This window comes from Cervus canadensis, chromosome 25 (genome assembly GCF_019320065.1).
Source record: "Cervus canadensis isolate Bull #8, Minnesota chromosome 25, ASM1932006v1, whole genome shotgun sequence".
Taxonomy (NCBI): Eukaryota; Metazoa; Chordata; class Mammalia; order Artiodactyla; family Cervidae; genus Cervus; species Cervus canadensis.
In genome coordinates, this window is record NC_057410.1 from 53546054 (window position 1) to 53558425 (window position 12372).

General features: G+C 36.6%; 1 protein-coding gene across 1 annotated transcript in view; it reads left to right on the forward strand.

The window, feature by feature from the left end:
* Positions 1-2866: 2866 nt before the first annotated feature.
* The window catches only part of LOC122427204, a 47793-nt gene continuing 38287 nt past the window's right edge, over positions 2867-12372 (forward strand). Inside the window, 1 exon segment of the mRNA XM_043446480.1 lies at positions 2867-3802. Coding sequence (XP_043302415.1) covers positions 2867-3802 — 936 coding nt within the window.

Consider the following 12372-nt stretch of genomic DNA (forward strand, 5'->3'; position numbering starts at 1 on the left):
AATTAAGCAAAACAAATCTCATAAAAATATTTAAAATAAACTTAAGCAAGAGCTGAACGAACTATACTCTGAAATTGTATTGATGAAATACAGGAACATTGTACTGCTGAAAGAAACTGAAGAAGACAAATAAATGGAAAGGTATTTCATACTTACGCATCAGTATAATTATTATAGCTAGAATACCTGTATCACTCAAAGCAAGCTATATATTCAATATTTCACAAGATAAAAAAAAAAAAAAAGAAACCCTTAGAGACATGGAACCAAAAAGGATGCTTAATAGCCAACCAATCTTGAGAAAGCAAAGCAAACCTGAAGACATCACTTTTCCTGATTTCAAACTATATTATGAGGACAGTAATCAAAAGACTATGATATTGGAATGAAACAGACACAACGATCAATGGAACAAATAAGCCACCTTATACATGGTTGGTAAATGTACAATTATGGATCCAATAATGTACAATGGAGAAGATAGTCTTTTTTAATAAATGGTGCTGGAATGACTAGATAGCTGCAGTCCAAATAATGAAACTGTGTTGCGTTGTTCAGTCTTGCGACACCATGGACTGTAACCTGACAGGCTCCTCCATCCGTGGCATTCTCCAGGTAACAATACTGGAGGGGGCTGCCATTTCTTTCTCCAGGGGATCTTCCCTACCCAGGGATCTCAACCAGGATCTCTTATGTCTCCGAAGTTGGCAAGCGGGTTCTTTACCACTAGCGCCACCTGTACTCTCCTTATTCCATACACAAAAGTCAACTCAAAATGAGTTAAAGACTTGAACATAAGAATGGAAACCATAAAACTTCTAAACAAAATACAGGAGGTTAAACTTGACATCAGTCTTGGAAATCAGTTTTTGGTTTGACACTGAAATAAACACATAAAATAAAAGATAATTAAGAATAAACAATAAAAAGTAAAATAATCATTTTAATTAATGTATTAATTTTAGAATTTAACAGGATGAATGATAACATAAAATAATTAAGTAGAAAGTTTGTTTCACTTTCATTGGATCTCTAATTTGAGTGGAAGATGGTGTAGACTTAGAGTAACTTAGAGAATCATAATATTAAATCATTTTACCTTTCTAATATTGATCAATTTGAAGCAACTGCAAAGAAGTAAAGTTTGGCCACCACTGAAGTGGTTGCATCAATCACAGGGGAAAATACAGAACTAGAAATTTAATTAATCATATGTTTGCATAACACAAAAGCATGAGTGTAAAAGCTTTAGAGATTTACTCCCAAATGTCACTATGAAAAATTAAATGTGATTTGCATATGTTTTTCAGTTACCAGGAGCAAGCACCAAAAGACTTCCTGATCACAGGTAGGTTTCTAAGTAACCAAATATAAGAGTGAAAAATAAAATACTTTATATTTGAAAAAATAAGGAATAAATTATTTAGAAAATTGTAGATAAATTTTTTTTGCCTATTTTCTTTAGTCATAGTCTGCAATCTCTTTGCAAAAAAATGATGTTTCTTTTAAAGCAAGGGAAAAAGGATTCATTTTGATTAGATAAGTAAAAGTTATATTAATTTAGTTAATAATCAAAATTAAGAAGATAATCATATTTTTAACCACTGTGAAATGGTATATGTATACTTAAGACTTTTTTCAGTATTTCACCAGTCACCACTGATATATACAAATACAAATTTGTATAAATTCAGCGTGGTATAAACCATATATTATATTTACTTGTTTAAAGCAAAATCAAACTATCATTCATATTCCAGTTTTCATATATTAACAGGGAAACAAAAATACATACACACACATGTACACACAAATAGAAGGCAATATATCAAAGATATGTTTATTGCTCCTTTTTCCATCTCTATTTTTAATGGATGTGTATTCATGTTAAGTTGCTTCAAGTTGTGTCCCACTCTTTGTGACCCTATGGACTGTAGCCCGCCAGGCTCCTCTGTCCATGGGATTCTCAAGCAAGAACACTGGAGTGGATGGTCATGCGCTCCTATAGGGGATCTTCGCAACCCAGGTATGGAACCCCTGTCTCGGGCACCTCCTACCTTAGCAGCCACCTGGAATAAATGAGGCTAAAATCTAAAAGGCTGTGTTGATCCCACTTGTTAGAATTTGTCTGACTGATCAAGAGACAGATCTTTTGACTCCTCACCACTCCTGCCTGTAAGTAACAGTAATGTGGAATATATCTAGATAAAAACTTATGAAATATCTAATGTCTCAAAAATATGAACACTAATTTAGACCGAGAATAGTAATATCATATTGTTCATTTTAAATTCCAAGACATGCTCATTGTGCGAGTTTAATACACAATCTTAAGCAAATTATGATTCCTTTTTAAGTTTTATTTTTCATTGGAAGATAATTGCTTTACAATGTTGTGTTGGTTTCTGGCATATGATTCTTAAATAACTCAAGAAGTATAACCACTTTTATGCTCAATTGGATATTTATCTTATAAATACAAGGTTGTATACTCCAGTTTTGTGTCTTTAATTTGGGTGTTGCTTTCATATCATATTAACCTGTAGTGAGCTCTAATCTCATGATTGATTGCTGAGATAAAGCAGTGAAGTTTCACACAATTCACATACCTCACAGATGACATCCAAATTGAGGATCAAACTGTCAAAGTCCTATCCTAGACACTTTAACTTTTGTCAACAACATACAATGAGACATCTCTAAGCTATGTTATGAGGATAAAGGATATAAAAAATATAATGCATTGTAATAGATCTTTTCTTATTTACAGATTATATTTTTCCAAATGTCAAGAAGAGTTAAACCTTTGATTTCACTTTTTTTTTTTTTTTATGATTTCTGGAGCATTTTAGAAGAGTAAAGGAGAATGGATGGAGAAAATTGCTGTTCCTTGAGTGAATTTATTCTCTTGGGAATTAATAATGACCCTAGAATCAAAGTGACATTTATCACATTTCTGGTTGTTTATCTCATTATTCTTGTTGCAAATCTTGGGATGATCATTTTAACAAAAATGGACTCCCAGCTTCACATGTCAATGTACTTTTTCCTCGGTCACCTCTCCTTCAGTGACCTCTGCTATTCCACAGAAATTGGACCCAAGATGTTGATAGACCTCCTTGCCAAGAACAAATCAATCCCCTTTTATGGCTGTGCTCTGCATTCATTGATCTTCTGTACCTTTGCAGATTCTGAGTGTCTCCCACTGGCAGTGATGGCCTGTGACCGGTACAAGGCCATCAGCAGCCCCTTGCTCTATGCAGTCAGCATGTCCAGTGGGGTGTGCTCCCTGCTCATGGTTGAGATTTACATGATCAGCATTGTGGATGCTTTAATTAATACAATATTAATATTCCACGTGTGTTTCTGTGAGTCAAATGAGATTAATCATTTCTTCTACGATGGTCCACCTCTTTCCCTATCTTGCGCAGATACACAGGTCAATGCGTTAGTGATATTTACCATTTTGGGCTTCACTGAACTGAGTACCCTCTCAGGTCTTTCTGTGTCTTACTGTTACATCATCCTAGCAGTGGTAAAGATCCACTCTGCTGAAAGGAGGTTCAAGGCTTTCTCCACCTGCACCTCCCACCTAAGTGATGTGGCAATTTTCCAGGGAACCCTGCTCTTCATGTATTTCCGGCCAAGTTAATCCTACTCTATAGACGAAGACAAAATGACCTCCTTGTTTTATACCCTTGTGATTCCCATGTTAACCCCCCTGATTTACAGCTTAAGAAACAAGCATGTGAAAGAGGCTCTGAAGAAGCCTAAAAATAGAAAGTGGTTCTATTGTAAAGTTGTAGGTATATGTTTTTCTCCTACTCTTACACTACGATTTAAGTCAAAATTGTTTTGATTCCTATGGTTTGATCAATAAGTATTTTTTAATTATGTTCAAGTCATTCCAAAATGTGCTGTTTCCTATATACTCCATGCTTCCATTTTATGTCTTGAACTTACACTTAAGACTCCCTATTTGTGGAAAAGTTCTGAACTGTTAGTTTGCCAAGTTTTTGCTTCCTCTGAATTTAATGGTAAATCTAGCAGTTTTTACACAAATTAATCTTTTCTAATGGAAGTGATAGGTGTTAATTAGATAATTATTCACATTATTTATAATTAACTATATTTGCACCACAATGTAAAGACTGGACAACATAAACCCAAAGCACATTGTTCAAATGTAGTGAAGAAAGTTAAAAATTGTTTCTTGAAAATGAATACACCTAGTCTGGTATCTAAGAGATGAGTAGGAAGTAACTGAGAGATGAAAGTCAGCAGAGAAAGTATCCTGTGAAGATGGCTGGACAGTTAGAGTGACTTGTGAGGCGGACAAGACCGTGTCATTTAAGGAGACTCAGGGTGTCCAGGTTGGAGGGCTGCGATTTACAACCCAGTCACCTCCTCCAGGGATTTTCCATCTCTCCTGCGAGCTAGGAGCTTGATTCACACACCAGCCTGTGCTTCAGATCATTGTTGTATCTGTTTTCTAAACTATTTCCTTCAATGTGGGGTTATGAACATCCTGATTTTAAGGACTGTCACCCAGGAGATATATAGCAAGTGGGTAAATGAAAGAATGAGAGAGAGAGAAAAGGAGAAAGAAAGAAGTCAATTTTATTGAAAATTTATTCATAATAAAGCAAAAAAAAAAAAAACCCACAAAAATTAAAGATAGCTTTACATGCATGTGCCTTAAACACATGTTTTGTACGTTATATCTGCTTCCCAGATGGCACAGTGGTGAAGAATATACCTGCCAATGCAGGAGATGCAGGAAGTGCAGGTTTGATCCCTGAGTCAGGAAGATCCCCTGGAGAAGGGAAAGGGAACCCACTCCAGTATTCCTGCCTGGATAATTCCATGGACAGAGGAACTGGCAGGCTACAGCCTAGTGGGTCACAAAGAGTCAGACACGACTGAGCACAAACTCACACACACATACACGCATGTTATACCTAAGTACATAAACTGGTTGTGAATACTAAAAGTAATGGAAAGTTAAAGACATCCAGAGGATTTTTTTTTTTAATAATTGAACCAAACAACTCTTCTCTGGTTAGAAGATATTTGAAAACTTCACATAGCTCTACTCTAGTTTGCTGGTGATTCAATCGCTGAAAGTGGCTTATTTAGTAAACAGAGACATAAGCATTCATTTGAAGGACCCTGTAAGAATCAAGTGCATTCTTGAGTGTTTGCTACAATAAAACAAGCCAAAAATAATTTGGTACCTAAGTCTATCCAAGTGCCTTCATAAAACGCCTTTGAGTGAAAACATTTTAGATTAAAGCCCAAGTAGGAGAATAGGTAGTAGACTCCAGGGTAAAAGCTTTTTTAGGATTCTGAGACAGGTAGGGGGATGTGTCAAGGTATAGAAAAATGAGGGGATATTTCTTTTATTTATAATATTTTCTCAATCCTTTTGAATGTTATTACCTTTTGAAATGTTTATCTGCTATTGCTGCTAAGTCGTTTCAGTCATGCCCGACTCTGCGCAACCCCATAGACGGCAGCCCACCAGGCTCCCCTGTCCCTGGCATTCTCCAGGCAAGAACACTGGAGTGGGTTGCCATTTCCTTCTCCAATGCATGAAAGTGAAATGTGAAAGTGAATTCGCTCAGTTGTGTCTGACTCTTCAGGACCCCATGGACTGTAGCCTACCAGGCTCCTCCATCCATGGAATTTTTCAGGCAAGAGTACTGGAGTAGGCTGCCATTTCCTTCTCCTGAAATGTTTATTTACCTTCTAGATACTATATTGAACAGCAGCATGGCAGAAGTGAGATTGATTCAGAATGAAGCCTGACACAAAGATGAGTGTCAATCTCAGAAGTATAAATATTATACAGTTAGCACATTACTCTCCAAAAAAAATAAGCACAAAATGCTAATGTGTCTAAAATCAGATTTCATCTGCATTTAACCCTTATGAGCAAATCTAAGGCTAATGAGTGAACTGGAGAAAATAAAATGTTGCATATTAAGTGAAGAATTTTAATCTCAATAAAGGGTGTCTTAAATTGATTGACTTGTACAGTGTGTGAGGTCCCTGGCCCTAAATAGAATGTGGGGGATAAATAGTCACTTATTGTGAACACCCCGCAGAATTTGTGATTCAAATAGGGGCTTGAGCTAAAGACTTGTAAGAGATTTCTGGTTTGATTTTCCATAGAAAGGGAAGGCTAGCATCAAAATATTTTGTCTTGCATGATCTAATTCCAATTCTGACCATTTTCTTCACTTGCTCTATATTTAATTCATATGTCTTTCATAGTATACTCACTACCAATTGGTGGCAAATATGATTGTTCATCAACATTAAAGTAGATAAGTAAATGATGCATATGCACAAAGAATTAAGATATTTCAATGACAATGAATGTACTGAAACTGCATGCAACAGCAGGGGTGGATTGCATGTAATTGAACAAAATAGTGCATGCTATAGACATCCAGTTATGTCTGGTTCAAAAAAATACAAAACTGATATGTCACAGTAAAAGTCAAGAAAGTGTCTATTCTTTGGACGTAAGAGATTAGCCATTTAGGAGGGAGTTTATAGAAGGCTTTGTTAATTGTGGAAATTGTTACTTCTTGGTCTATACTTACCTAGCTCTACAAGTAACCTTTTGGAGAAATGTTTATCTATATAGTTATTATTTAAGTGTTCTCTATATAGCATGTATTTGAGCAAGCTCCCGGAATTGGTGATGGACAGGGAAGCCTGGCATGCTGCAGTCCATGGGGTTGCAAAGAGTTGGACATGACTGAGTGACTGAACTGATTTGTTCATTGCACATCAAAAACATTTTCTGAAAGTAAAGTCTGTTTACCATTACCAGAAACTTCAGAATTATTATCATAAATTTGTATCCATAGAAATTCTTTATATACATAACACTGCAGTATATTTTTGTGAAATAAATAGTGCAACCTTCATAGATTATTTAGTAATGCAAAAATGTCTTATTTAACCCCTTTTTAACCCATATGTACTTCTAATACTTTTCCAAGCAACAAAGAGACTTAATGAATCTTGTACTCCTTGGTACCCCTCTTGGTACCCTCCTTGGTACACTGAACTTACACGAATTGGCCCATGACTCAGTGGCACACAATTATTTTCTAAAGGCAAGTGTTTGTATTAATAAATAAACTGTTGCCTGTAGAGTATTACAAATAAAGGCATAGTGGCATAGGGGAATCATGTAGATATTTCTTTCTCAATTGCTTGTCTCTGATGTATTAAATTTTAACTACATGATTTTCTTCTGTAATCTAAGAAGGTCAACTTCAATTAAATGTAAAATCCTTTGTTAAGCTAATTATCCAATTTTTAATAATAATATAGCCACAACAGCTCATTCCCTCCTAATGGCAGGAAGTTATACTAAATGGTCTGCAGAGACGCCCATGTTTAGGAAGCTAAATTTAAGTGCTATCTCAACAGAGTGAAATCCTAAGAGATCTTATATCCTGGGAAATAGAGATGTGCCTGATGGAAAAAGTGATTTTGCAAAGAAATCATAATGAAGTAAGCAAGGACAAACTCCAACCCTCAAATATGTAACTAGATAATGGTAGTAAAGCTCTTGAGTGACACAAACACCTTCAGTTTAAGTTCAGTTCAGTTCAGTTCAGTCGCTCAGTCGTGTCCGACTCTTTGCGACCCCATGAATCGCAGCAGGCCAGGCCTCTCTGTCCATCAATAACTCCCGGAGTTTAATCAAACTCATGTCCATCGAGTCTGTGATGCCATCCAGCCATCTCATCCTCTGTCGTCCCCTTCTCCTCCTGCTCCCAATCCCTCCCAGAATCAGGGTCTTTTCCAATGAGTCAACTCTTTGCATGAGGTGGCCAAAGTATTAGAGTTTCAGCTTCAACATCAGTCCTTCCAAAAACACCCAGGACTGATCTCCTTTAGGATGGACTGGTTAGATCTCCTTGCAGTCCAAGGGACTCTCAAGAGTCTCCTCCAACACCACAGTTCAAAAGCATCAGTTTTTTGGCACTCAGCTTTCTTCACAGTCCAACTCTCACATCCGTACATGACCACTGGAAAAACCATAGCCTTGACTAGACGGACCTTTGTTGGCAAAGTAATGTCTCTGCTTTTTAATTTGCTGTCTAGGTTGGTCATAACTTTCCTTCCAAGGAGTAAGCATCTTTTAATTTCATGGCTGCAATCACCATCTGCAGTGATTTTGGAGCCCCCAAAAGTAAAGTCTGACACTGTTTCCACTGTCTCCCCATCTATTTCCCATGAAGTGATGGGACCAGATGCCATGATCTTAGTTTTCTGAATGTTGAGCTTTAAGCCAACTTTTTCACTCTCCTCTTTCACTTTCATCAAGAGGCTTTTTAGTTCCTCTTCACTCTCTGCCATAAGGGTGGTGTCATCTGCATATCTGAGGTTATTCATATTTCTCTCAGCAATCTTGATTCCAGCTTGTGTGTCTTCCAGCCCAAAGTTTCTCATGATGTACACTGCATACAAGTTAAATAAACAGGGTGACAATATACAGCCTTGATGTACTCCTTTTCCTATTTGGAACCAGTCTGTTGTTCCATGTCCAGTTCTAACTGTTGCTTCCTGACCTGCATACAGGTTTCTCAAGAGGCAGGTCAGGTGGTCTGGTATGTCCATCTCTTTCAGAATTTTCCACAGTTTGTTGTGATCTACACAGTCAAAGGCTTTGGCATAGTCAATAAAGCAGAAATACCTGTTTTTCTGGAACTCTCTTGCTTTTTTGATGATCCAGTGGATGTTGGCAATTTGATCTCTGTTCCTCTGCCTTTTCTAAAACTGGCTTTAACATCTGAAAGTTCACGGTTCACCTATTGCTGTAGCCTGGCTTGGAGAATTTTGAGCATTACTTTACTAGCGTGTGAGATGAGTGCAATTGTGAGGTAGTTTGAGCATTCTTTGGGATTGGAATGAAAACTGACCTTTTCCAGTCCTGAGGCCACTGCTGAGTTTTCCAAATTTGCTGGCATTTTGAGTGCAGCACTTTCACAGAATAATCTTTCACGATTTGATATAGCTCAATTGGAATTCCATCACCTCCACTAGCTTTGTTCGTAGTGATGCTTTCTAAGGCCCACTTGACTTCACATTCCAGGATGTCTGGCTCTAGGTGAGTGATCACACCATCGTAATTATCTGGGTCGTGAAGATCATTTTTATACAGTTCTTCTGTGTATTCTTGCCACCTCTTCTTAATATCTTCTGCTTCTGTTAGATCCATACCATTTCTGTCCTTTATCAAACTCATCTTTGCATGAAATGCTCCCTTGGTATCTCTAATTTTCTTGAAGAGATCTCTAGTCTTTCCCATTCTGTTGTTTTCCTCTATTTCTTTGCATTGATCACTGAGGAAGGCTTTCTTATCTCTCCTTGCTATTCTTTGGAACTCTGCATTCAGATAGGGATATCTTTCCTTTTCTCCTTTGCTTTTTGCTTCTCTTCTTTTCACAGCTATTTGTAAGGCCTCCTCAGACAGCCATTTTGCTTTTTTTGCATTTCTTTTCCATGGTTATGGTCTTAATCCCTGTCTCCTGTACAATTTCACTAACTTCCTTCCATAGTTCATCAGGCACTCTGTCTATCAGATCTAGTCCCTTAAATCTATTTCTCACTTCCACTGCATAATCATAAGGGATTTGATTTAGGTCATACCTGAATGGTCTCTTGGGCTTCTCTTGTGGCTCAGCTGGTAAATAATCTGCCTGCAATGTGGGAGACCCGGGTTCGATCCCTGGGTTGGGATCGAAGCTTTAACCTCTGAGCCACCAGGGAAGCAAAGATTAATTTAATGAAATTCTTTTAGGATAAAACACATGTGTTTAAAATATTTGTCTCTCTCTCCAACAAGATTGTAAGCTCTTTGGGAAAAATTTGTTTAGTCATAGTTTTGCTCTCCACAGCATGGAACAAATGTGTTACATATGCAGTATATAAGTAAATGCTTTCTTTGCTTTTTTGGCTTGTGGAAACATAGTGATGAACTCATTAAGGTTAAGAATTCTATCTTATTCATGTTTATATCTTGCCTGGTATTTAGACAACCCTGTGCATATCAGCACTCAAAAAACATTAATTGAAAATTCTATTTCTAGAATTCTTTCAAAAACATTGCTTAGTTGTATATTAAAAATGGCATAGTGATTAATAGATTTCCTTTCAAATGATTTTTTTCTTTAGTGGTTAGGATAAGGAAATGAGTGTATGTGGATTTATACTTTGTTGATGTGTTTTGTAATCAGTGCAGTCAACGTATAGGCCTCTTATAATCTTATGTATATCACAAACCAACCTCCTGAAGAAATAAACAGTCTTCAGTCTTGGGACTAGCTGAAGACAATTCATGTGAAAGGATGTGTGTGTGTGTGTGTGTGTGTGTGTGTGTACAATGTATACATTTGGTTTTGAAATTTTAATTTTCTTCTCTGACCTACATTACTGATATCTGACTCCTGAAAGCTTCACTTTACAATGTGATTTTACATTATAAACTATTGCAAGTGACAGCTGATGAGATATACTGTATAATATTTTATATATTATATATAAAGGCTTATTAAGGCTGTCTTAACAACTCATCTCTCATTCCCTTTCTTAAACCTACATACATTTTTCCTTCTAAGCACAATATCAGATTCAGATGATTGCTTTCATTATATTTTACCATCATCATGGAAAACTATTAAACTGATATTTCCCTTTATTTTTTCCCTATCAAAGCTTTTCATTTATGCACTATAACTCTAATGCTCACATTTTTATAATTGTGTGAAAAATGTCAGCTGTTGAAATTTATTCATATTTACCTATATTTTCCTTGGTTCTAATTGTATGTATTATCTGTACTTGCACTGTGTATGTATTCTATAGATCATTCCAGGCCTTTATATTTATTTAGTATTAATAAAATTATATATCAATTGTTATTTTTTATGTTTTAATGTTTCCTAGTTAATCTCTCTCTAAGAGCAGAAATATACCACAATTTTCCAGTTAATCATAAAATGTAGAAATATATTTTACTTGTCAAGTTATGATTAAATGTCCAGATGTACACATATTTTGATATACACCTCAAATTTATCCTTGGTGACCTCTCATTATTTTCCCTTTGAACTGATCTATCTGTACTGTCCCTCAAAACCTCTAATATGCATCTTTCCAGAATGGGCCAAGCAGATGTTACTAGGTCCTAGAAAAAATAATTAAATTCAACCTGATAGGGAACAGAGTTTTCAATGCCAATAGATGCTTTGTAGGCTCAAGGATTATCTGGTTATTTAAAAAAAGAAAATAAAACAGTAGACACAGAAGATGTTCTGAAAATTGAGTAGAAGTTATCCTTTTGTAGGAGGAATTTACATTTAAAGAGGAAATATCCATGTAGCTCAGATGATAAAGAATCTGCCTGAAATGCAGGAGACTTGGGCTCAGTCCCCAGGTGGGGAATATCTCTTAGAGAAGGAAATGGCAACACACTCCAGTATTCTTGCCTGGAGAATCCCCATGAACAGAGGACCTTGGTGGACTACAGTTCAATCCATAGAGTTGCAAATAGCTGGACACAGTTGAGTGACTAACACTGCTACTCTCCATTTGGAAGGATGACTCCCTCTCTGTGGGCTTCCCTGCTGACTCAGAGAGTAAAGAATCTGCCTACAATGCAGGAGACCTGGTTTGATCCCTAGGTTGGGAAGATCCCCCAGAGAAGGGAATGGCTACTCACTACAGTATTCTTGCCTGGAGAACTCCAAGGACAGAGGAGCCTGGCAGGCTACAATCCATGAGGTCACAAAGATTCACAAAGAGTCCGACATGACTGAGTGACTATCACTTTCACTTTGCCTCCCTTTCTATACCAGGAGGAGAAAGATGGCTAAATCCCTATTCAGAGAAGAAGGAATGAAGTTGAGTCTGCATCAACAATTGCACTCTTGGTTCCTATTCTTTCTCTGGCTCCCACCCTCCCACATCTTCTTTTACCTTTAGCTGGAGATGGTATTTAGGGATTTGGGAACTTTTTGGAGAATTACTCAGTTTTCTTGTGTGTCTCCCATGTATAAAGGGAGACTCCAGGATCCTCTGTCCTTGGAGTTTTTGATACATGGGAAAGATTTAGACTTTGCAATTCTTTGGACATGAACTGTTTGTAAATTCATCAAGTTAAAAATCTGCAGACAGTTATATCTCTTTGGTGATATCTGAAAATATTAAAAAAATCCTTCCTTTCTATGATGTGTTAACAAACTTCAATAAATTGCTTTTAAATTGAAACTCTGTGTATTTTAAAGTATAATTGCCTTTCTCCTGATTTCTATAGATTTTTTATGGTCATTAAAATTA